General features: G+C 54.1%; 12 protein-coding genes across 12 annotated transcripts; 7 read left to right on the forward strand and 5 right to left on the reverse strand.

The window, feature by feature from the left end:
* Positions 1-13: 13 nt before the first annotated feature.
* On the forward strand, positions 14-3,359 carry BO70DRAFT_313833 (ssDNA endodeoxyribonuclease RAD1; the record flags this gene model as incomplete). Its single annotated transcript, XM_025540259.1, has 8 exons — positions 14-65; positions 110-304; positions 353-440; positions 487-557; positions 616-667; positions 718-1,194; positions 1,246-2,347; positions 2,400-3,359. 8 exons carry the CDS (start codon positions 14-16, stop codon positions 3,318-3,320), a joined length of 2,958 nt encoding a protein of 985 aa, XP_025399923.1. The 3' UTR covers positions 3,321-3,359.
* A 603-nt stretch (positions 3,360-3,962) lies between these two features.
* BO70DRAFT_335527 (translation initiation complex factor eIF1A) lies at positions 3,963-4,928 on the reverse strand (the record flags this gene model as incomplete). The annotated part of the gene is made up of 2 exons (XM_025541061.1): positions 3,963-4,602; positions 4,908-4,928. The coding sequence occupies 2 exons, from the start codon at positions 4,926-4,928 to the stop codon at positions 4,174-4,176; spliced, it is 450 nt and encodes a 149-aa protein (XP_025399924.1). The 3' UTR covers positions 3,963-4,173.
* Positions 4,929-5,273: 345 nt separating this feature from the next.
* On the forward strand, positions 5,274-6,294 carry BO70DRAFT_26929 (uncharacterized protein). The gene has a single exon (XM_025538956.1). The coding sequence runs from the start codon at positions 5,536-5,538 to the stop codon at positions 6,118-6,120; it is 585 nt and encodes a 194-aa protein (XP_025399925.1). The 5' UTR covers positions 5,274-5,535; the 3' UTR covers positions 6,121-6,294.
* A 148-nt stretch (positions 6,295-6,442) lies between these two features.
* On the forward strand, positions 6,443-8,412 carry BO70DRAFT_379283 (putative chitin biosynthesis protein (Chs5)). The gene is made up of 2 exons (XM_025545330.1): positions 6,443-6,664; positions 6,852-8,412. The coding sequence occupies exons 1-2, from the start codon at positions 6,593-6,595 to the stop codon at positions 8,130-8,132; spliced, it is 1,353 nt and encodes a 450-aa protein (XP_025399926.1). The 5' UTR covers positions 6,443-6,592; the 3' UTR covers positions 8,133-8,412.
* Positions 8,224-8,534, forward strand: BO70DRAFT_26933 (uncharacterized protein). Its single transcript, XM_025538957.1, has one exon. The coding sequence runs from the start codon at positions 8,314-8,316 to the stop codon at positions 8,485-8,487; it is 174 nt and encodes a 57-aa protein (XP_025399927.1). The 5' UTR covers positions 8,224-8,313; the 3' UTR covers positions 8,488-8,534.
* A 645-nt stretch (positions 8,535-9,179) lies between these two features.
* On the reverse strand, positions 9,180-10,615 carry BO70DRAFT_370721 (putative aspartate transaminase; the record flags this gene model as incomplete). The annotated part of the gene is made up of 4 exons (XM_025544758.1): positions 9,180-9,244; positions 9,345-9,450; positions 9,540-10,154; positions 10,190-10,615. The coding sequence occupies 4 exons, from the start codon at positions 10,613-10,615 to the stop codon at positions 9,180-9,182; spliced, it is 1,212 nt and encodes a 403-aa protein (XP_025399928.1).
* A 1,141-nt stretch (positions 10,616-11,756) lies between these two features.
* BO70DRAFT_386894 (alpha/beta hydrolase) lies at positions 11,757-13,014 on the forward strand (the record flags this gene model as incomplete). Its single annotated transcript, XM_025545859.1, has 4 exons — positions 11,757-12,163; positions 12,231-12,340; positions 12,399-12,695; positions 12,757-13,014. The coding sequence occupies exons 1-4, from the start codon at positions 11,908-11,910 to the stop codon at positions 13,012-13,014; spliced, it is 921 nt and encodes a 306-aa protein (XP_025399929.1). The 5' UTR covers positions 11,757-11,907.
* A 574-nt stretch (positions 13,015-13,588) lies between these two features.
* On the forward strand, positions 13,589-15,668 carry BO70DRAFT_361603 (class II fumarate hydratase). The gene is made up of 6 exons (XM_025543082.1): positions 13,589-13,726; positions 13,875-13,919; positions 13,981-14,018; positions 14,090-14,205; positions 14,262-15,279; positions 15,336-15,668. The coding sequence occupies exons 1-6, from the start codon at positions 13,724-13,726 to the stop codon at positions 15,520-15,522; spliced, it is 1,407 nt and encodes a 468-aa protein (XP_025399930.1). The 5' UTR covers positions 13,589-13,723; the 3' UTR covers positions 15,523-15,668.
* Positions 15,669-15,970: 302 nt separating this feature from the next.
* On the forward strand, positions 15,971-17,482 carry gup1 (glucosamine 6-phosphate N-acetyltransferase). The gene is made up of 3 exons (XM_025543083.1): positions 15,971-16,086; positions 16,360-16,891; positions 17,021-17,482. Exons 1-3 carry the CDS (start codon positions 16,073-16,075, stop codon positions 17,108-17,110), a joined length of 636 nt encoding a protein of 211 aa, XP_025399931.1. The 5' UTR covers positions 15,971-16,072; the 3' UTR covers positions 17,111-17,482.
* Positions 17,483-17,908: 426 nt separating this feature from the next.
* On the reverse strand, positions 17,909-19,449 carry BO70DRAFT_313846 (60S ribosomal protein eL24). Its single transcript, XM_025540260.1, has 3 exons — positions 19,310-19,449; positions 18,965-19,108; positions 17,909-18,683 (listed from the first exon to the last, which is right to left on the reverse strand). Exons 1-3 carry the CDS (start codon positions 19,358-19,360, stop codon positions 18,396-18,398), a joined length of 483 nt encoding a protein of 160 aa, XP_025399932.1. The 5' UTR covers positions 19,361-19,449; the 3' UTR covers positions 17,909-18,395.
* A 1,104-nt stretch (positions 19,450-20,553) lies between these two features.
* Positions 20,554-21,291, reverse strand: BO70DRAFT_379289 (uncharacterized protein; the record flags this gene model as incomplete). Its single annotated transcript, XM_025545331.1, has 3 exons — positions 21,175-21,291; positions 20,621-21,111; positions 20,554-20,579 (listed from the first exon to the last, which is right to left on the reverse strand). Exons 1-3 carry the CDS (start codon positions 21,222-21,224, stop codon positions 20,554-20,556), a joined length of 567 nt encoding a protein of 188 aa, XP_025399933.1. The 5' UTR covers positions 21,225-21,291.
* Positions 21,292-21,818: 527 nt separating this feature from the next.
* On the reverse strand, positions 21,819-23,019 carry BO70DRAFT_335541 (E2 ubiquitin-conjugating protein UBC13). Its single transcript, XM_025541062.1, has 5 exons — positions 22,894-23,019; positions 22,751-22,810; positions 22,578-22,666; positions 22,393-22,524; positions 21,819-22,339 (listed from the first exon to the last, which is right to left on the reverse strand). Exons 2-5 carry the CDS (start codon positions 22,801-22,803, stop codon positions 22,164-22,166), a joined length of 450 nt encoding a protein of 149 aa, XP_025399934.1. The 5' UTR covers positions 22,804-22,810; positions 22,894-23,019; the 3' UTR covers positions 21,819-22,163.
* Positions 23,020-23,023: the final 4 nt, after the last annotated feature.

The following is a 23,023-nucleotide window of genomic DNA, read 5'->3' on the forward strand; positions in this document are numbered from 1 at the left end:
CAAGAGGCTCCCCATGCCGTCTGAACGCCCCAATGTACCGGTGAAGCTGTCCTTGCCGTTGGTAAGTTTCTCAGAGTTGCATGGCGCACCGGAGACACGTTTGGCTTAGCTGACACGGCCGAAAAGCAATACCAGCAGGACATCTTCACCGAACTGCGCGCGGAGGATGAGCTGGTCATCCTTGCTCGAGGCCTCGGGCTTCTGCGCTTGGTGACGAATCTGCTCCATTTCTACGATGCTGCAGGTAACAACCTTGTGTTAGTCGTGGGCGCCGACGATCGGGAAAATGAGTGGATCGGAGAGGGTATGCTGCTGGCCAGACAGTCTATGTTCCAATGCTGACCTTGACCAGCGTTGGCGGAGCACCATGCTATCAGCAAGACGCCTTTGGCTAGGGGTCTGAAAGTGATCAACACCGACAGAGCCACGGTTCCAATGCGGTATGTTTCTGTATAAGTCCGATGATCCTCTACTGACGGCACCCAGCGAGAAGATCTACGCGCAGGGTGGTGTTCTGAGTGTGACATCCAGGATACTGGTGGTGGATTTCCTATCAAGTACGAGAATAGATACTGGCCGGGTCAGCGTTTTATCAGTGCTAATCTGCCACCCCAGAGCTGCTTGACGCCGGAAAGGTTACCGGGATGGTCGTGTTGCATGCGGACAAGTAAGACGCCCTGCCTGCGGTCTTCTGTGGGATATACTAAGAAAATGCAGGATTGTTGCAACTTCCATCGAGGCCTTCATTATCCGCGCTTACCGCGAGCAAAACAAGCGAGGCTTCCTCAAAGCGTTCTCCGATGCGCCCGAGCCTTTCGCAACAGGGTTCGCTCCCTTGGCCACTTCCATGCGCAACCTTTTCCTTCGCAAGGCATCACTATGGCCGCGCTTCCACGTCACCGTCGCAGAATCGCTGGAAGGCCACCGGAAAGCGGAAGTGATTGAACTTGAGGTTCCCATGAGTGATAAGATGCGCGAAATACAAAATGCCGTCCTTGAGTGTGTGGAGATCTGCATCGGCGAGCTGAAGAAAGCAAACACGGGGCTGGACATGGCGGACTGGACCTTGGACAGTGCTCTGCACAGGTCTTTCGATATCTCAATCAGGCGTCAACTCGATCCCATATGGCACCGCGTGAGCTTCCGGACAAGGCAGATTGTCAGCGATCTGTCGGATCTTCGGGCTATTCTCCAGTACGGTCATTCTCCACTTCTAGCAACCTTCGTTCGCTGACAGCATTCCAGTGCCTTGCTGACCTACGACGCCGTCTCCTTCCTCAAGTATCTTGACACCATTGTTACCGCACACACACCGCCTCCTGGATCTACGAAACACAACTATTCGCCGTGGCTTTTCCTTGACGCGGCTGACGTACTGTTTCAGACCGCGAGGTCGAGGGTATATCAAGGCCGGATAGGCAACGATGTAGCTCGCTCATCAGCCACGTCGTTTCCCACTACACTTCAACCTACATTGGAAGAGCAGCCCAAGTGGGAGGTGCTGTCGGAAGTCCTGCAAGAGATCGAGACAGACGCTTATCTCAATCCCGTCAACGTGGATGAGTCAAACAATACCGTCTTGATCATGTGTAGCGACCAACGCACATGTCGGCAACTCCGAGAATACCTGGGCACAATGCACGCCAAAGTAAGCAATGCGAAGCAAAGCTCCACAGATCCGGGTGATGCCATCGATGAAAATGCAGGTTCGGCCGGAGTGATGTTGCGCAGAAAACTACGGGATTATCTTGACTGGAAGAGTTCATTGTCAAATGTTAGCAAGAACCTTTCATCCAAACCGCCTGACGAGGCCGCACAAGCTTCAGCAGGCAGGAACCTACCCGGATCTTTGAACCAGCAGGGAAGACATCCGTCGAATAAACGGCGCCGGGTCCGCGGCGGAGGTGCAGCAACTGCCGCCCCAGGACGCGCGCCAAACACTGGCATTCAGGTTCCGATTGAGCCCTCAGCTCAAGTTTCAGCATTGCTCGATGAGATCCAACCGACAGAGGTCGAGGAGACTCAAAAGGAGGAAATCATCATCGATGACCTGGACGACATGGAGGACTACTACGAACTATGCGATATGGATGACCTGGTCATGATACATCCCTATGATGGGGACATGGACGAGCATATCCTCGAGGAGGTTCGCCCACGGTACATCATCATGTACGAACCGGAAACTGCGTTCATCCGCCGAGTGGAGGTCTATCGCAGCTCCCACGTTGGAAGAGACGTCCGGGTCTACTTCACCTACTACGGAGGATCTGTCGAGGAGCAGCGCTATCTCAGCGCCGTCCGACGAGAGAAAGACTCATTCACGAAACTCATCAAAGAGAAAGGCGTAAGAAACCCACCCACCCCACAACCATCCCATCCACTGACCCAAAGCCCAGAACATGGCCATCACCATCACCCACGACAAGAGCCAAGAGGACCCTCAAGAACAATTCCTCCGCACCGTGAACACCCGCATCGCCGGCGGAGGCCGACTCGCGGCCACCGCATCCCCCCCTCGAGTCGTGGTCGATGTGCGCGAGTTCCGGAGCGCGCTCCCCTCGCTCCTCCACGGCAACAATATGGTCGTGGTCCCCTGCCAACTGACCGTCGGCGACTACATCCTCACACCGGACATCTGCGTCGAACGCAAATCAATCCGCGACCTAATCACCTCCCTCCGCAACGGCCGTCTCTACAACCAAGCCGAGACCATGCTCCAACACTACAAGAACCCCCTCCTGCTGATCGAATTCGACCAAAACAAATCCTTCACCTTCGACGCCTTCGCCTCCGCCACCGTCCCCGGCACCACCTTCCTCACCGACTTCGGCTTCTCCTCCTCCGGCGCCAGCACCGTCTCCACAAACAGCTCCCTCGTCAACCCCTCCGCTCCCAAATCCGCCCAACACCTCCTCGTCCTCCTCACCCTCACCTTCCCCCGCCTCAAGATCATCTGGTCCTCCTCCCCCTACCAGACCGCCGAGATCTTCGCCGAGCTGAAGAAGAATAACCCCGAGCCCGATCCTATCCGCGCCGTGCAGATCGGTCTGGATATTGATATCGCGGCCGCGTCTGGCTCCGGTGATGTCATGGCGGCTGCCGGCATCGAGCATCGCGTCTTTAATCTCCTGCCCCAGGATATGCTCCGCGCTGTTCCGGGCGTGAATCCTCAGGCCCTGGAGCGGTTGATCGTGGAGACGGAGAGTATTCATGAGATCGCCAATATGGAGGTCGAGCAGTTGGATCCGTTGGTTGGGGTTGAGGCTGCCCGGAAGATAGTGGGGTTTTTTCGCAAGAGTGTGTTTGAGGAGGGTTGATGTAGACAGACAGACATACATACTATATACATACGTGCCATGCATAAGTTCACATCATAGCTAGTATGTACGATGTAGCTTTTCAGCAATTACGATCGTAGATACATTCAAACCATCAAGATTACGGAGTATCAATAAAGAGACCAAGTTAAGTTGGTTGAGAAATTTAATATTCGTAGCCCTTTCATAAATCTATCATCCAGGTTTTTTCAAAAACAGAGGAGCAAAGAAATGAAAAAGGAAACACGAATAATAAAAAAAGAAAACAGGGAGCAGACACAAGAATCGCCAACACGACATAGGCCGTAACCATACATACATAGCCGGCCCTGATTTTCCGCATCAGGCTATTCTTCTGTAGCTAGACCCGAGAACGCCTCTCACAATGAAACAGGATTTCATGACCAGAAGAGAGAAAACAAATGAACCAATCTATCCTCATTCATTCGTGGAGACACCCCAGGTGTACCCCTGTCAATGATCCATACCCTTGAATTACTTTTTTGGAGCCGCGCCGGGCGCAGTTTGAAGCGAGCGCCTCCGCGAAGCGGGGAGACTTTGCTGCCCTAATCTCTCTCTCTCTCGAGGACCCTCCCGGGGAGGAGAGGGAGGAAACCCCTACTAGTACAGGGCACACGAGGCCCAAGAACCAGTCGTCGAAACTCTCCTATCCCTAGCAAGTGATAGCTTTTGTGGAAGGATAGAGGTTCGATGAGGTCCACCATGCCCCCCTATGAGGAAGGAACAAAACAAGAAGCTTTGGAACGAGTGGAGAGAAAAAAGGGCAAGCGACCGAAACCGAAACCCAGGGCGCTCCAGGCAGGGGTACGAGATCTCGCCAAAGAGAGGCAGACTAGAGGTCGTCGACATCGATCTCCTTCTCGTCTTCGGACTCGCGGTCTTCGTCGAACTCGACGTTGTCCTCGAAGCCCTCGTGACCGTAGGTGTCGGTCTCGTTGATCTTGGCGTGCTCGGGCAGCTCACCGTAGGCCTTGAGACTTCTGGCCTCGTCGGCGGTGTACTTCATGATGACGTCGCCCTTTTCGTCCTGGTAGTCACGCAGCGAGAGAAGGATGATGTCGCCCTGGTTGATCCAGACCTTCTTGCGGAGCTTGCCGCGGATGTGAGCGAGACGCTTCTCGCCGTCGAAGCAGAGAGCCTCCAGACGGCCGTTGCCGAGCATCTTCACGACCTGCGCGTACTCCTGGCCCTCCTCCTTGAACACGAGCTCACGCTTCTCGTTGTCGTTCTCGTTCTTTCCACGACGACGGTTCTTACCGCCCTGTTTGGTTGGATTGTGTGTTAGCGAGTGGTTCTCTCTCTCGTGTTTCTTTGTGTGGGTGACGTGGTGGTGTGTATGGGTGGCTATGGTTTAGAGTTGCTGGCGATACTCTGGACTGATCTCTCTGCCATCGCATCCGTTCTTTTCGGGCTTGAGAGGCCATCATAGGAGGGTGTACGGTGGCGAGAGAGCGTCCAGAGCAGCAGCCGCCGCCGTAGCAGCAGCAGCAGCAGCCTGAAGAGCGAAAATCTGTAAAGCGGGGGTGGTCATGGGGGAGGGGGGAGGAGAAGGCTGCAGAATCTCACCTTTCCCTTGTTCTTGGGCATGTTGAAATCTCGCTAACCGCGGTGGTCTGCCACTCGATACGATAGGAGATGTTCGAAGGGGGAAGAAGAGGAGAGATCGAATGATGTCCCTGGGGACCAGAAGAGGAGGAAGTGGGGGGCAAGCGATTTCGAGGCTTTTCGTCGGCTGAGGTAAGCACCCGTGCGCCGGTGGCGTCGGCGCCTGAATCCTGCCTGGTTGCAGCCTGATCGTCGCCTGATCGTCGGGTAGTAGCCTGAGGCGAGTCACCAGGGGCCGGCCAATCAGCAAGGGGTTGTCAGACCGCCCGCGGGCAGAATCGGCTGTTCGCCGAAAGTGCTTCTTTTCGGGGATGGTCAGGTTGAGACAGACTCTTGAGACTCGACTGTTAAAGGCGTTTGATTTACATCTACCTTCAGGCTGTCTGTGTCTCTCCGCTTATCTCCAGTCTGCTGCTCACAACCACGACCACGACCACGACCACGACCCCATTCCCTCGTTCCTAGAAGAGCTGGCTATCTTCTCCTCGGACCAGTCCATGATCGCATAATATCCCGGTGCTAATCGACTCAAGTCTCAAACCATTCAAGCCCCGACGACGGGGTGACTGTATCCCGCGCTATCCATTCTATGGTCTACAGAGTCGAATCATCATCCTTCGCCATGGTGATGCTACACAAGACCGAGGCATTCGTGATGCGCTATACCTCCAAGCACAAGACATCCTGGATCGCCCAACGGTACCTTGCAGAACCTCATGTCATCCAACCCAAGATCAGACACATGTACGCGACCCGCGATAAAACATTATGGTGGCAGGCCATTTCATCCGCGTTAAGCAACCTGCGGCGGGTGGTGCGGGCACATTGTTGCCGGAGAGCCCGGCTGGCTTTCCGGCTGGCGCTGAAGGAGCATGGGTTTGATGGGGAGGGGAGAAGGATCGGGGATAAGACTCAGGACCTGGACTGGAGGCAAAGCGGGTTGACAGGGACGCTGGATCTGGCACTTAAGGAGCCGATCGCTCAGATGCCATTTGATGTTCTGCAGAGGGAGATGAATGTTGGGGTGAGTGCATTGGTAAATCACAAGAAAAAGATGGATGCCGGACTATATAAGCGGCCGACGCAAAATGCCGGACTGGATCAGAATTCGAGGCAGATCGAGATGAGCAGTGTACTAGTATATGACTGGACTGCGAGGAATTCAAGGCACTGACGGATGAAGTTGATGTTCTGCGTGGACGGGTAGTACGGATTGTATATTTATTTATTTGTAGAACGGCTTACTACAGAGATCCCTTGCGAGGACCGGGGTGCGCAAGACGCAAGACATGCAGCAGTTAGTTTTCTGTCAGCCATGCGTAGATGGTCGTCCATGACAGAGTCAGACAGGCAGCAGGATACTTACTACTGATGTATGTATTCTTCCAGCCGGGCCAAAGACCACGCGGCCGGGCCTCCTTGGCGGCTTTTCGCTACCGGCCGATCTTCATTCAGCCCGAAGACAACAACAACAACTAACAACATTCAACCATCATCTCCTCTCTGCCTCCTGCACTGCCTCTCCTTTCTCCCTCCGACCTCTCCGACTCCCCCTCGCCAATCTTCCTCGCCTTGACCCCCCCACCCCCCAGACTCGTCCGTTCTTTGATGCGCCATCCCTGAATCTCTCCTCCCAGCCATCCACGATGTTGGTATCCTTGACCGTCGGCAAGGTAGACGCCGGAGTCGCCGTGCTCTTGACTCAGGACAACAGGCTGGTAAGCCATCCACGTCCATCCATTCATCGCCTGCAGCCATTGACGCACGACATCTGCACAACATCCCATCCCATCCCTTCACTTTCCTTCCCACTCCATCCCCTCCCCATCCCCTCCCCTTCCCGATCCACTCTCCAACTCCCAACCAACCCCAACCACCTCCTAACCGCCTTCAACCTCACAACAGATCGAATTCCCCTCCGTCCTCCTGCCCAACAACATCACCTCCGGCAGCATCGTCGATATCACGGTCGCGCGCAACCACGTCGCGGAAACCAGCAGCGCCGCGAGCTTCCAAACGCTGCAGAAGCGCATCCTCAACACGTACGGCATCAAGACACCCACGCCCCCGATCCTGCGCCTCCGCAACGCAACGCAAACCTCGCTCGTCCTCGAATGGGACCCAATCGACCTCGCCACGGCCTCCCTGAAATCGCTTTCCCTATACCGCAATGGCTCCAAAGCCGGGTCCATCCCCCGCCCGCTCGAAACCCGCAGCACCAAGATCAGCGGCCTGGCCATCCACACCGAATACACCTTCCATCTGGTCCTGCGCACCACCGCCGGCACCTACCAGTCGGAGAAGCTCACCTGCCGCACGCACAAGATGACCGATCTCTCCGGCATCACCGTCACGGCGGGCGTGCTACCCCCACAGCAGAAAGACGCCCTGGCCACCGCCCTCGACCGCATCGGGGGTAAACTCATCGATACCGTTCGCATCGATACCACCCATTTCGTGTGCACCGAGGGTCGCGGCCCGCTGTGGGAGAAGGCCGTCGAGATGAATATCCCTGTTGTCGTGCCGGAGTGGGTCGATGCCTGTGAGGCCGAAGGCACCATAGTCAGTGTCCGTGGGTATTATCTGAATGCCGATCCCAAGGCCAGACATCTGGGTCCGATTACGAGTTCCACGCAGCATCAGCGCACAGTTTCTACCGCTACCTCCAATACCCTTGCGCCCTCGCAGAACCAGCTCCAGACTCCCTCCAGACAGTCCCCGCAGGACGGTGACCAGCCTGTCGAACCCCCTGTGACTCCGTTCCCGGGTGCGGAAATGACGGGTCAGCCTATCGCGGAGGAGAAGGAGGTTTCGTCGGATGAGGGCGAGGGGGACGAGTTGCCGCCCCCGCCACCTCCCCCGAAGGATGAGGACGACAATGAGGAGGAAGAGAAGGAGAACATGGAAGCAGGTGAGCAGAATGGAGAACATGAGACGCCGCCGCCTCCGCCACAGAAGGACGCGGATGCGGACGCGGAAGAGAACAGCTCGCCCGCCCAATCAGACCAGAACGAAGACGAGCACGAGGCAGCGAAGGCCAAGGAGCAAGAGGAAGAGGAAGAGGAAGAGGAAGAGGAAGAGCAAGAGGAAGTGGAGGAGGAGGAGGATTCATCAAGTAGCAAAGCGAAGGAGCGCAAGTCAAAAGAGGGCGGAGAAGAAGGCGACTTCAACGAGGTCCCTCTGTAATCCCCTCCCCCACCTCCCCCGGGTTGTTTGATGCTCTCCCTCTCTCCCTCTCTCCCTCCCTCCCTATACCTATTCTCTACCCACATCCCACGATTCTCCCATTCTCCCAGTTGACTACTAGCGTCATGAGTGTATATCCAATACCGTTACTACCTTTACCGTTACCGTTACCCTTACCTTTATGTTCCCTTCATCCCCCGTCCGTATGAGTTATTGTTTTTTTTACCCCCCTGGGCGGATGAATGGATGGATGGATGGATGGCCTTGTCCGGGTGTATGTTACATTTCATTTCATCTTTTTTTTTTTTTTTTTTTTCATTTCTTCCTTTTTAGTACCCGTGTTCTTGTGAGATGAGATTAAACGTCTTCTCCCGTCTTCTTATGATAAGAAATAGAATACCAGGTAACTTGTACAGTAACCACTCTGTCTCTATCTCTGTCTCTGTCTCTGTAACTGTCTATGTACCTGTCTCTGTCTCCATGTTTGTGTTTGTGTTTGTGATTGTGATTGTATTTGTGATTGTGATTGTAGTATGTATTTCTTGAGTTGATCAAGCGTGAAATTCCAAGTAGTAGGTAGTAGATAGGTAGGTACTAGGTAGATAAGGTAGATCGGTTCTATCCAGCCAACCAATCCCAATCCCAATCAAACATGGCTAGCTTCTTCTCTTCCAACAAAGAAAAAAAAATAGCATATCTTCCCCTTCCTCCAAAAAGAATCCAGTGGCCATCATCTCACATGCATTTCTTCGTGAAGTAAAATTCTAGGTCGTTTCGCTGATGCGCGTGATTTGTGTATATGTGTGTGTTGTGTGTGTTGTGTGTGTCGAGTATGAGGGTAGGTAGGTAGGTGGGTAGGTAGGTATGCGTAGGTAGGTATGCGTAGGTAGGTATGCGTAGGTAGGTATGTAGGTAGAAAGGTAAACATGTAGGGCGAGGAGTCAATCCCCCTCCGCTAGAGTATTGTTTGTTTGTATCCCATGTTCTTTCATTTTTTTTCTCTCCCCATGATGCATGCGCGGGCTATGTATACATGCATGTATGCATCTATTTGACGTTGCGGACGACGTTGTCGATGGCCTGGGCCACGTAGGAGACGTTCTTCTGGCTCACTGGTTTGGGGATTTGTTAGTGGGACTGACTGACTGACTGACTAAATATGGTTTTATATGGGATTGGAGAGGGTTGGGATAGAAGCAAGCTTGAACTTACAGCCGCTGATAGAGGCTCTGCCGGAGCTGAGGAGGTAGATGTGGAAGTTTTCTTTCAGGGCCTGGACCTGGGTGGGGGTGAGACCGGTGTAGGAGAACATGCCGTTCTGGTGAATATGTTAGTGACTGACTGGGTTGGAAGAAGCGGGGTTGGGGAGGGGGGGGGGAGGAGGAGGGGTAGGAGGAAGTGAAGTACCTGTTCGATGACGTGCTTCCAGGTTCCAGGGGTCTCGAGTCTGACGAGCTCATCGTAAAGAGCGGTTCTCATAGCCTTGATGCGGGAGCTCATGACCTTCAGGTCCTCGTGCCACTGCGGGGCGAGGGTCTCGCTGGTGAGGACCTTCTTGACGATGGTGCAACCGCCGGTGGGACCCATGGAGAATTCACCGCGGATGAGATGGCAGAGGTTGTTGACGACGAGATCGCGTAGGTTCTGGGAGCCGTCGGGGAGGACGTAGTGAAAGGCGCCGACGCGCTGGCCGTAGAGACCGAAGTTCTTGGAGAAGCTCTGGGCGACGCACATCTCCATGTGGGGCTTCTGGTGGAGGAAGTAGCGGACGGCCCAGGCGTCTTCCTCGACGGAACCGGAGGCGAAGCCCTGGTAGGCGGAGTCGAAGAAGGGGAAGATCTTCTTGCGGTCACAGAGGTCGGCGATGGCCTTCCACTGGTCCTTGCTGGGGTCAAGGCCGGTGGGGTTGTGGGCGCAGGCGTGCAGGAGGATCACGTCGCCTTCTTGGGCGTTGGCCTCCAGGGTGGACATCATGCCGTCGAAGTCGAAGGAGCGGGTCTCGGCCTTGTAGTAGGGGTAGGTCTGGCGGGGACGCCGGCGAGGTCCCAGATGGTGACGTGGTTGGCCCACGAGGGGTTGGACAGCCAGACGTTCTTGGGCTTCATCTTGTGCGCGAGGAAGAGCGCACCCAGGTGGTTGGCGCCGGTTCCTGCCACGGCCTGGACGGAGCCAATGCGGCCCTTCAGCGCCTTTTGCTCCTCGCAGAGGTTCTTGCCGTCGAAGCCGAACATCAGGTCCCGAGCCAGCTCGAGGAAGGGGATGTCGCCCTCAATGGCCGTGTATTCGTGGCGGAAGAGGTTGTCCTCGGCGAGCAACTGCTGCTCGGCCTTGCGCACGACGGGCAGAGGCCAGGGCTTGCCGTCATCCGTGCGGTAGACACCGATTCCGAGGCTGACCTTTTCGGGGAAGGAGTCGTTGAAGTATTCGCGGTTCAGGGCGAAGATCTCATCCGCCGGGAGCGGAGCCAGGTCGAGGATGGACATGGTGATAATGATGTGTAGGGGTCAGAGATCGGATGGAGAGAGGGTTCGTGGGGGAGAAAACTCCTGAATTCCAATGGAGTTGGAGGGGTTCTGGATTGATATATAGATTAGGAGGGGCAGTCGATAAGTTTTTTACAGACTAGTAGATGAGACGGGAGGGAGGGATCGGGTTTGTGCCAAAGGTGGAGCAAGGGGGATCGAACCTGGGAGAAGATGCGAGTTGGGGACTCAAGAGTGGTCAAGAATTGAGACAGGTATGTACAGAGGAGGAATGACGGGCTGCTTGAAGGGGTAAGCGAAAGGTGGATCGGCGCATGAGTCAATAGAAATAATTCCGAGATGCAGCAGCAGCCCTGGGGATCGGCCGATATCGCCCACGACTAGCCTAAATACCCGCCGCCGTCTGGCTGCCGGTTCCCCTCGTCTGATTTTTGCTTGTCTCGCCACTGCTGGAGGGCGGAAAAGTCCGCTTAGTGAAGGTTCCTGAAGAGGGACCAAGAGGCACCAAGGAGTGGGTCGACCCAGAGGATGGGAACACTTGGGAACGACCAGGACGCCATCCCGGGTTCGTGCCTGGAGGCAGGAGGCAGGAGGCAGGGAATGGCAGGCTGGACTGCTGGAGGGCCGCGGAGGATATCGTATCGTCTCAGCCCTCAGCCTCCCAGCTTTCGGGCCATTATGGTCGAGCAGACTGGCTCAGACGCTGAGTTCCCGGCCTCCGAATTGATGGCTGACCTCTTTTCACTGTCTTGCTCTGCCCATTTTGAGTTGGAGGTAGGAGGGGTCATCCGTGGCACTAGCGTGACGAGAGGCTGTCAGCTCCCCATGTCTATCTCGATATCTGTTGCGTATACTGGCTAATGATAGGAAAAAGCAACACTTACCTAAGTCGCCGTGTCTATCTTCAAATCTTGTACTATCGAGTGGGAGGAAGTGAAGAGGGAGCGGATAGGATCGGACGAGAGTCGGCGGGATGGCCGTGCTGCGTTACCCGGCAATAACCGAGCGGGTATCGCAGCTTATTATTGCTAGCGGAGGGTTGTGAAGACATCATCATCATCATCACTCTCGAGATAATCATACCTCGTGCCTCGTGTACAACAGGGAGGAGAGTGTCACAAAGTTAATCATAATAATAATAAGACTCGGATCGCGCTGCCCGATCGGCCACTGATAACGGACCGAGCACCCAAGAGGGTTCGCAGTATCGGGGCCCTTAACTACTTAGGCGCATCCCAGCTCTCGCCTGGTATCTTAATTTTGGCACATATCTTAAACCTGCCCGCTCCAACATGGCTACGCTCGACGAAAAGACCTTGCGGGACCTCCGCCCCAAGACCATCCTGCAGCCACTGCATAATAGTATCCCTCCGGAATTGCTCTCTCGGTTCGACCCCGTCTACGTCGAACACTACAACAAGTACAATGCGGGGAGGCTACACACGCACGAGGTCCCCATTGAGAAGTTCCGGAAAGACCCAGCCAAGTACATCACCAACTACGGCCGGGCGGTGGGCCCGGATGTCTTTCGCATTACGGAGCAGACCTGTCAACTTCCATGGAGGGGGCTGGGTGTTCGGTGACCTGTCGGTCGACCATGACTTCTGCAAGAGAGTCGTCGACGGTCTAGACGGGCACTTGGTCGCGTTCGATATCGACTACCGGCTGGCACCCGAGCACAAGTATCCCATCCCACTGGACGATTGTTGGACCGCATTCAATTGGGTTAGCCATGAGTTCCCGTGCATGCGCCAGGTACATATGACGACCGTAAACCGACGAGGAGTTCAACGTCGACCCGGATCGGATGGCGGTCGGCGGCTGTTCAGCTGGAGGTCACTTGTCAGCGGTGATCGCGCTTCTCTGCCGCAATGCTAGCATCCCGTTGCGCCTGCAGGTGCTCAACGTGCCCGTGTGTGATCTACTCGGCGCGTTCACCCCCGATGGCCGGTTCGATCGCGCCAATTGTCCGTATGATTCGTATAGAGAGATGGAGTTCACCACGGCCCTTCCCATGGCACGGATGGCCTATTTCCATAGACATTTCCTGGGGGTGCCCCGGCCAGCCAGTTCAGAGGAGGTGCGTGTCCATGCTCATGCGTGCCTGCGAAAGACAAGTCGCTGACATGAGACATATTCAGGACTGGAAGATTTCTCCCATTGTAGCCCCCGACCTTTCGGGGTTGGCACCCGCCTTGGTTTTCACCGCTGAAATGGATCCTCTTCGGGATGAGGGCGAGCAGTACGCCGCCAAATTGAAAGCTGCCGGGTGTCAGGTGGAGCTGCTGCGGATGGCGGGAGCACCGCATACGTTTTCTGCGCTGGATGGCATTCTGGAGTGCGGACGGGTATACAATGCGAAGGTGATTGAGGCGATGCAGAAGGAGCTCGTTAGATAGAATATAGAGAGACTCGGTCGAAAGGATGCTGCGGTTGGGGGGGGATGGTGAAGCAGACATCATGTATGTTTCGTTCGATTTGGTTTAGTTGCTGTTGGAGATGCGGAGAGGCCCAGGATCATGGTTTATCCGACGATAATCGTGACCGTACCGTACCAGGCGGGCCAGGGACCACGCGGGTAACCGGCGTCAGCCAGCGTCAGGACGGTACCGGGCCGGGAGATTTCGGCAGGCGGTATCGGAAAAGACTGGAGTGGATTAAATATGCCCGGTTGTCCTTCTGCTTTTCTGTTGTCGTCCGTCCCCAGATTTGGGTAGAATCGTTGAATCAAGCCTCTCTCCTTGTTCCCCTCCTTCTCAAGTATGTATAACCCCCTCTTCCCCAGATCTCCCCCGGTGATCACACCCCAAAGGTTGTCCCGTTGGTGCCCTCAATCCCCTGACTAACGCGCGTGACGAGCAGAACACAGCCGTCGTCATGTTGACATCTGCCAACTCCTCCCGAGCCGCGGTGCGCTCGATGGCCTCCCTAACACATGCTGCCACTCGAGTGTCCGCCAGCTCCCCCGCGGCTGTCCGCGCTGCCGTGGCTTTCCCCTCTCTCGGTTCCCGCCGCCTGTTGAGCTCCAACAGCCGTACTCTTCAATGCCCCCGCTTTCAGTCTTTGACCTCTATCGCCTCCAAGAGAGCGTTCGGCACCACCGTCAGAATGGTAGGACCTCCCGCCTTTTGGTCGATCGGAATTGCAGGGAAGAAGGCTCCTCATGGCCTCATAATCTCGTGCGACTGTCGCATCCAGCCCTCTCGTTGCGACCGACCTCGGTATGGAGACCCTGTGCTGATCGGTTATTGTCACATAGTCTTCGGCCACTCGTACTGAAACCGATGCCTTCGGCCCGATCGAGGTATGTGCACACCATGGAAATGCGGTACGCGGAATCCATTGCTAACAAAGTCCTGCTATAGGTCCCCGCGGACAAGTACTGGGGTGCCCAGACCCAGCGGTAAGAACCCGATTCGGATGGACATGCGAACAACAGGAAGGAGGGGAGGATGCTGATTGATGCGACAATAGCTCCCTGGGCAACTTCGACATCAACCAGCCCCAGGACCGCATGCCCGAGGCTGTCGTCAAGGCTTTCGGTATCCTTAAGGGCGCTGCCGCCACCGTGAACATGAAGTATGGCCTTGGTAAGCCACCCTCGACTGAGACGAGAGGGCGTCGATCGATCTTAACCTGCGAACAGACCCCAAGATCGGTGAGGCCATCAAGCAGGCCGCCGCTGAGGTTGCCGAGGGCAAGCTGAACGACCACTTCCCCCTCGTCGTCTGGCAGACCGGTTCCGGCACCCAGTCGAACATGAACTCCAACGAGGTCATCTCCAACCGTGCCATCGAGATCCTGGGTGGTGAGAAGGGTAGCAAGAAGCCCGTTCACCCCAACGACCACGTCAACATGTCCGCCTCCTCCAACGACTCGTTCCCCACCGCCATGCACATCGCTGCCGTCATGGAGCTCGAGAACCGCCTGCTCCCTTCCCTGAAGAGCCTGCGCGATGCTCTCCAGGTCAAGGTCGACGCCTTCCAGAAGATCATCAAGATCGGCCGTACCCACTTGCAGGACGCCACTCCTCTCACCCTTGGCCAGGAGTTCTCCGGCTATGTCGCTCAGCTGGACCGCAACATTGAGCGCGTCCAGACCAGCCTCCCCCACCTCCGCTTCTTGGCTCAGGGTGGTACCGCTGTCGGCACTGGTCTGAACACCTTCAAGGGCTTCGACGAGGCCATCGCCGCTGAGGTCACCAAGCTCGCCGGCACCGAGTTCAAGACCGCCCCCAACAAGTTCGAGGTCCTGGCCGCCCACGACTCCATCGTCGAGGCCTCTGGTGCCCTGAACACCCTGGCTTGCTCCCTCTTCAAGATCGCCCAGGACATCCGTTACCTCGGATCGGGTCCCCGCTGCGGTCTGGGCGAGCTGAACCTCCCCGAGAACGAGCCCGGTTCCTCCATCATGCCCGGAAAGGTCAACCCCACCCAGTGCGAGTCCCTCACCATGGTCTGCGCTCAGGTCATGGGTAACCACGTCGCGGCCACCGTTGGCGGCATGAACGGCCAGTTCGAGCTCAACGTGTTCAAGCCCGTCATGATCAGCAACCTGCTGCACAGCGTGCGCATCCTGTCCGATGGCATGAAGAGCTTCGAGAAGAACCTGGTGCACGGCCTTGAGGCCAACGAGACCAGAATCAACGCTCTCCTCCACGAGAGGTATGTACCCCGTCCCTTATCCAGTCTATCTTGAACCAGGACTAACCACGATGCAGTCTGATGCTGGTCACCTGCCTGAACCCCGTCATTGGCTACGACATGGCCTCCAAGGTCGCCAAGAACGCCCACAAGAAGGGCCTCACTCTCAAGCAGAGTGCTATGGAGCTGAAGGCTCTGAGCGAGGAGGACTTCGACAAGTACGTCCGCCCGGAGCTGATGCTGAGCCCCAAGGAGCACAAATAAATGTATAGACGAATCATTTGATGAGCGAGGAGGGGATGCTTTGGCAGGTTAGCTTGTAGGGAAGCCGTTTAGCGAAGACTACCTAGCTTTAGCCTTTTCAGATATATGTACACTCAAGAAATACCACTGTACGATTTCATTGTTCAGCCATGTCCTTACTGGTCTTTTTCTGAGTTCTTTTTTTTTTTTTTTTTTTTTTTTTTTGCATTAAACACTCCGGCCGTCCTTAGGCCTCCGAATGATCTCGGGGCTGACCCCGTACGTGCTATTTTTGGAAAGCTGCGGGAGCCACCAGATCCCATGCACGGCCACGGCGGGCAACCATTGGTATGGACTAGTAGTAACTACTATGGAGGGGGTTTGGAAGCCGACGAAGTACATGGTGGTAATAGACTGAAATTTTATTCCCATTGCCCATGACAGCATGGCGTAGGGGGAACTGACTTGTCGACGGACCAATTGAGAATAATAATGCTGGGTCAGGGGAAGGCGAACGCCATGGTTGGGGTTGTCTCAGGCGGGCCCAGCAATAATCAATCAATCAATCAACATGGTCCCGGCGCGGTTTTGCGGCATGTTTATTACTTGCGCCTCGCCCTCCTGCCATGACGGACCTGACCTGACCTGTCTTCTCTTCCACCCCCTCCCTCCTTCTCTTCTCCTCCCTCAACTCCCCTCACCCTCGTTGAAAAAGCCTCTGTCCCCAGTCCACTGGATTTCTGTTTGAGTCTGTCTTTCCAGAAGAAAAGATACGATCAAAACGAATTGACCCCGCCTCGTACCCGGGATCCCTTCATCGAATTCGCCCACCACAACCACTTTCTCCCCCCAACCAAGAGATACACCTCCCTCCCTCCCTCCCTACCTCCTCACCTACCACCCTCCCACCACCGACCTTCAAAATGACCAACACCACCACCACCGCTGCCGCCCGGCCACCAAACCCTCCCCTTCCTCCTCCGCGGACGCCCCCCTCTTCCCCACGACCCTCATCTCCCCCGAAGTCGCCGCCCTGCTGCCCGAAAACTACAGCATCCGCCCGATGCGCCGCTCCGACTACAAGCTCGGCTACCTGGACGTGCTGCGGGTGCTGACCACGGTCGGCGACATCAGCGAGGAGCAGTGGAACAAGCGCTACGACTGGATCTCGTCCCGCAACGACGAGTACTACCTGCTTGTGGTGTGCGACGGCGAGGACCGCATCGTGGGCACGGGCAGCTTGATCGTCGAGCGCAAGTTCATTCACTCGCTGGGTATGGTCGGACACATTGAGGATATTGCGGTCGAGAAGAATCAGCAGGGGAAGAAGCTGGGACTGAGGATTATTCAGGCCCTGGATTTCGTGGCGAAGGAGGTGGGGTGTTATAAGGTATGTTTGTCTTCTTTCTTCTTCTTCTTCTTCTTCTTCTTCTTCTTCTTCTTCTTCTTCTTCCACTTTCGCTATTTTATATGATGTGAATCATGTAAAGATGGAATGGAAGCTAACGTCATACTACAGAGTATCCTCGACTGCTCCGAGACCAACGAGGGCTTCTACCTTAAGTGCGGCTTCAAGCGCGCCGGCCTGGAGATGGCTCACTACTACTAAATACGCGTATAGCCGGGAATAATATAGTAATTACAGTGTCTTGTTTTTTTGTTTTATTTTTTTTTCGGGGTTCCTTCTTTTTGTTCTTGATATGTGTGTCTGTCTGTTTTGGCGTTCACATACATGCATACATACATAGAAACTGGGCTCGGGGTTTGTTTGTTGACTTGACTTGACTTGACTGTATCTGATGTATTGTATCAATAACTACCTACCTACCTACTTACCTAACGAACTGATAGTACAGTCAGTTGGGAAAGAGACGGGATATTGACATATGTATGAGACATGCCGAAACAACCCCGTAATATAGGTAGGTAGCTGTCGCGTATATTTATATTACATTGGCGTGCATTGCGGGCTGGACTTGGGATTATAAGAATTGAGGGCCGGGCTCCATACTACGGACGGAGTAACTACATACAGTAGTACGGAGTAGTAAGTAAGTAGACCGCTGTTGCTGTTGCTGGGCAGGACTCGACACCTTACTGCCTGAGGGATTCTTCAGGCATAACGGGCAAGGGTCGACGCCCCGAAGCGGCTAGTGTAGGTTTGAGCCCTACGGTTCTTGTTTCGTGTTATGTAATCAGATTCCATTCCAGCGAGACGATGACGGCAGAGTCCATGCCCCGGCAATGGCATATCCGACATCCGTATCCGTATCCGTATTGGTTGGAGATCTTTAACCACTATTGACATACTAGTATATTGCTGAAGCTATACGAGGCAGGGGTAGATGATGAGATCATCAGAGCCCGGCGGAACGGCAAGAGGGAGAGAGAGAGATATATATATATGACGCATTATTACATTAATATTCCAGCGGAGGCCAGAGGGGGGCGAGCCGAGTCTACAGATCTAGAAGCGGAGAAAACCGCGGGGAGAGGGAGAGAGAGAGGGAAAGAGAGAGAGAGAAAGCAATTAAAACAGGGACCATCATATCACATCCATTTTTTCCATTTTTCTGGGGGGGTAAAATAGGAAGGGGTACCAATGGGCGCAATAATGATAAGACGACCTATCTGAGGGGAGGACAAACACCCTCTCAAATCGCTCATACGCCGAAAAAAAAATTCGTAGATGGGAGGGGCGGGATTCGATATACGTATTAAAAAAAAGGAAAAGGTTTTTTTTTAAACGCATTGCCGGGGGTTGATCTAACCGCCCAAAAATCCTCTCATTCCCATTTTCTTCTCTGTCTGTCCTACTACTTCCCCCCCAGCCCAAGCCAGAACCGCTTCTATTCCGTTCGTCGGTTGGTGAATATGGAAAAGGTTTTCTTTTTTTAACGAGACTTGGCAGCGACCTTGGGGGCGGAACCCTTGGCACCCTGCTTGCTCTGGATGCGCTGGCCAGTGGCCTTGGCACCGGAGGCGGCGGACTTGGCCTTCTCGGCCTTCTTGCGGCTCTCGTTGGCGGCCTTCTTCTCCTTGGCGTCCTTGATGGCCTGCTGGCGGGCGGCGGCACGGGCCTCGGGGCGCTGAGCACGACGCTCCTTGATCACGTCGAGGGAGGCTCCGACGATGGCACGCTGCTGCTTCACGACACGGCGAGTGCGCTTCTTGGCAACTTCCTGTTGTTGAACAAATCATGTCCCGTCAGCATATGGTCCTCCTAGCACGCGTGCCTGTGTGGTTCTCTGCTTGTTCATCCGTCCATCCATTCATTAATTCCCCTCATCCAACATATTATCATGTCCCGTGACAATGACATATAGCACACTCATGTCGACATGCAATAACCCCCAACCAGAGCCCATCGGTCATATACATGGATGGACATATATATCATATCCCCCTCTTGAACCCAAACGGCAGACAAAACAAACGGGAGGAATAAACGGCGGTTACTGACTTCAGAGATACCCTTCTTGTGCTGGCGACGGTAGAGGACAGTCCAGGCGATGCGACGGGGGTTCTTGCGCTGGAGGAAGAGGGACTCGGACTTTCCATTCTGGAAGCGGAAGATCTTGCTGTCGCCACGGACGTACAGCTTACCCTATAAAGATTGCAAAAATGCATTCGTCAACGGATATGTTCCCATATATATATATATATGTATATATATGTTTCAATTTCAAATTTCAATATTGGCGTGTTTCAATTTTGGAGTTCGTGGTGGTGATGGGCGCGGGCGCGGAATCGTGGGTCGATTTCCTTCTTCTTCTCTCCTTTGGCGACATGGGACATGTAAACGCACCTTTCCGGGGTAGATCTTCTGACCGCTGAAAGAATCGTCGTAGGTACGCATCTTGAACGTCTGAGATGCGCAGCCGGGATATTGTCGGTTGGCGTTGGGTGGTTGAGGTCGAAGCGGTCGTCTGCGGCGAGGCTGTTGCGCGAGTCTGTCACAATTGTGGTGGTGCGGTGCGGAGCCTCGCTAAGCGACTGGCCCCACGTGACCGCCCCTGCCCTTGGCGGTTGGGTTCTTCCGCTTCAACTTCGACATGGTCGATGGCATAAGGGATTGTTCTTAAAAAAAGGAAGTTGATGGGGTTTAGGCTTTTAATATCCGGAATGATCTGTTTTGTGGTTATGCTTTTAACCAACCTCGTCTTTTTCAGTCATTTTGATCGAAACACTCGTATTCTATATTCTTTCAGGAATGATCAATTATCACGGATTTCCTTCCTTCTCTCCAGCTTAAGCCTCATGAGTAATTCGTACCAGATAAAAGGATAAGTGCTTATTCCTACTTTTCAGGCTTCAATCTTACGATCACATCGTATAATTGCCTTGGCGATGGTGTCTACTGCTGCCAGTCGTTTTTGCGCGGGGATCTGTCCTATACTTCTACATAAGCATGCTCATTGTTAGTATGATATGCTCTATACTATAGAGGGAAGTGATGGCTCGCTTGATACTTTTCATTGGATATTTTGCGCCGATATTCAGAGTACAGGCAGAAGTGCTGTCCGCAATCCTATACACCGAGCATAGAGAGAAGCGCTCTAGACTTTCATACAAGGTCCCGTGGTATCAAGACAGCTTGCGTATCTCTTCTGGTCCTGCGACTTCAAGCTATACGAGATTTTGTTGGAGCCCGACATGTGTGCCGGCAGCTGGCGCATCAGAGGTCTGGATTATTCCATATACTTTACGCTCTTCCCTCTGTGCGCTGTCCGAGGATCGCTGGAGCAGTATCTGACAGAGCTAGGTCATTGTCATTACTGTTGGCAGCTTGCGGGTCGACGCTGACAGATGTTACTGACTTCCCACATCGAAGCCACGGTCACCCGTGGTCGGGAATTGTCCATGCCATGTTATTTTCTATGTTCATGATCAGTGCAACAATATCATATCATTCATCCATGCCTGCCCAACCTAAGCTCTCTCATTTGCAGTCCCCCCCCGCGGGCCACCCCCGAGAACCGAAGTCTCGAAGACGCCACGCATTTCCAGCCTTGAGACGACGACATATGAGATCCAAGCTACCGAGATTATCTACACATTCCCCGAATCAGCCATCACTGCACTGCATGGTATAGCCCACCCAGCGAAAAAGTCTTACCCTGGCCCGATCGGTAGCGTTTCACTACCTTCCCAGGAGGCGAGGATGCAAACTTCACCTTCTTGCTTTCCCTCTTGTCGCGGCTCTTCTTCAGAATCCCGACTAGCTCGGGACCAGCTGGGACTCTACTGACGAGGTCGAGGGACTCGGATGTATAGGGTGGAGATGGTAGGTCGGGTATTTTGGGTATGTCTAGATGGTAGGAATGTGGTGGGAGAGAGTGATTATGCTGAGAGTGTTGTGAGGGATCCAGAGAGGTGCCGCCGTTTTCTCGTCCAGCTTGCTGGCTTGGTGCCCGGTTTTCGTTGTTACCGGGGGCAGAGAGCAGCGTGAAAGAGCTGTCTTCCGTAATGCAGAACGCGCTTTCTACCTGCTCGGTGAGGTTGGTAAGCTGCTCCAATTCTGACATGTCCAGATCCTCGAAGTTGTCTTGCTCGGGGATGTGTGGATCGCTTGTTCCAGACATGTGGCTGTCAGGCATGGTGAAGGTGCTGGTGAGGTCTGGTCTTAGCTATCCTAACCTGGTGAGATGCAGCTAGAAGGGCTTATCATACCTGCGCGCGCTGTGGTTGTTCTCGTCACTGTTGTTATCGGTGTTTGGCATGTTGGATAGAGTGCCTTGTAGATGTGTAGGCGGGTTTGGATTGCTGAAAGCCAATGTTTTTGAAAACGGGTTTATTCTACTTAATAGTGGTGGTTATCTGGCGTTTGATGGGGTGAGAAAGAGAAGGGTAGGATGGAGGGGGCCAGTGGTTTACTGTTGTTATGAAATATCTTTTGCAGTAACATTCACTTAAGATAATGTTTGGGACTATGGGTTGAGAGTGAATTGCTTGGGAGCACAGAGCCATGTCTGGAAATTATTTAGTACCTTACTCAAACCTATATTTCACTGCGCGCACAGAAGGACATTGTGCCAAAGAAGTACTAAATGCTGGGATTGATGTGTCGCTAAAGTCTTTGGTATACATATCAAGCTGCAGCAAATTTAGATGGCACATCTAATTTCTTCTCACTGAAGCGTCAGTGAGTGTCCTTGAGAGCGGTAATACTGGGCATACAGCATGAAAGTATCGGTATGGATCATTTATGCCGGCATAAAGATGTCTCTATCTATGCTGGAGGTCTACAAAGCCTGGCATGCATCGAACCGAATAATAGAACTACCTCCACGAGACAACAGGGGAGAATAACGGTTACAGGGATCTTGTGATTCTATCGCAGCATAAGACTCTAATATAGAAAGGTGGAAAACAAAGTTGTTGCCTGAGGGAGGCAAGATATGCTTATACCATGCATCTGGGATGAGCAAGAGCTCTTTCGCCATGCATGAGCATTTATGGGGAAACGAACCGGAGATGGGCGTTAAGAAAATCCGCTTTCGCATATAACAAGACAAGAGAGGTCTCCGGGAGTCGGGGCCTATCCTAAGAGGGATGCCAGGAAGGTGGAATGTTGCGGTACTTTTGCTCATGGTCACATCACACCATTGTTGCTCCTACAGTCTTCATAGCAACCTGGTGGAACTCTCCCCTCGTCTCATTTAAGTCATCGCATGGGTTCTAGTCCACTCTTTCGCGGTTTGTATCGCTGCCGGCTCGTCCTCCTTCCAGCGTTGGGCAACATCGTTGGCAAGCGGGTCATCCGGGTTCGGGGCTCCCAGCAGAGCCTGGATCGAGAGCAAGATCGTACGGATTTGGAGAGCAGGAGACCAGTTGTCTAGTCACAGATTAGCCATCGAGATCCTCCCTGGGAGGGCGCGGAAAGCATACTCTTCAGAACGTCCAAGCAGATCCGCCCCAGGCGGTCGATGTTGGGGTGGTAGATCTTGGTCAAGAAGCGAATCTTGGGAGGTGTCATCGGGTAATCCTCCGGCAGGAACAGTTCGAGGCGAAAGATGCCACCTGTTGAACAATAAACAACCGTCCAGACAGCCCAGTATGCGCTTGAGGTTTACCTTCGTACGGGGACTGCGCCGGTCCGTGGATGGAGACATCGAAGTAGCGGAGGTTCTCCTCGTGGGGTACAGCATTGATGCCAGGGACTCTGCGAGCATGACGTGCGTCCATGTCAATGATCTCTCTCTCTATTCCGGCGATATTTCTCCACTAGGATGGGAGAACCACTTACGGCTCCGCCATGAGGCGCTCAGTCTCCTTAATGATTCGCTTCGGCAACGCCATCTTGAACCTGTTGAGCGGAAATGTTTAATGGATGCACTGTGTACTCCCGTACTCCCCCGCGCTTGCGAGTTTATCCAAGGTGGGGCTTACGGTTCTGCTCCTGATCTTCCTTGGTTGTCGGAAGGCAGCGGAAACCTCTTCCGCTTCCTATTTGGGGGGCAAGAAGGTCGATATAGCACCAGCCACAAGCCGATGAACGGGGGAAAATGGTGAGATTCAA

The sequence above is a fragment of the Aspergillus heteromorphus genome (genome assembly GCF_003184545.1).
Source record: "Aspergillus heteromorphus CBS 117.55 chromosome Unknown BO70scaffold_10, whole genome shotgun sequence".
Taxonomy (NCBI): Eukaryota; Fungi; Ascomycota; class Eurotiomycetes; order Eurotiales; family Aspergillaceae; genus Aspergillus; species Aspergillus heteromorphus.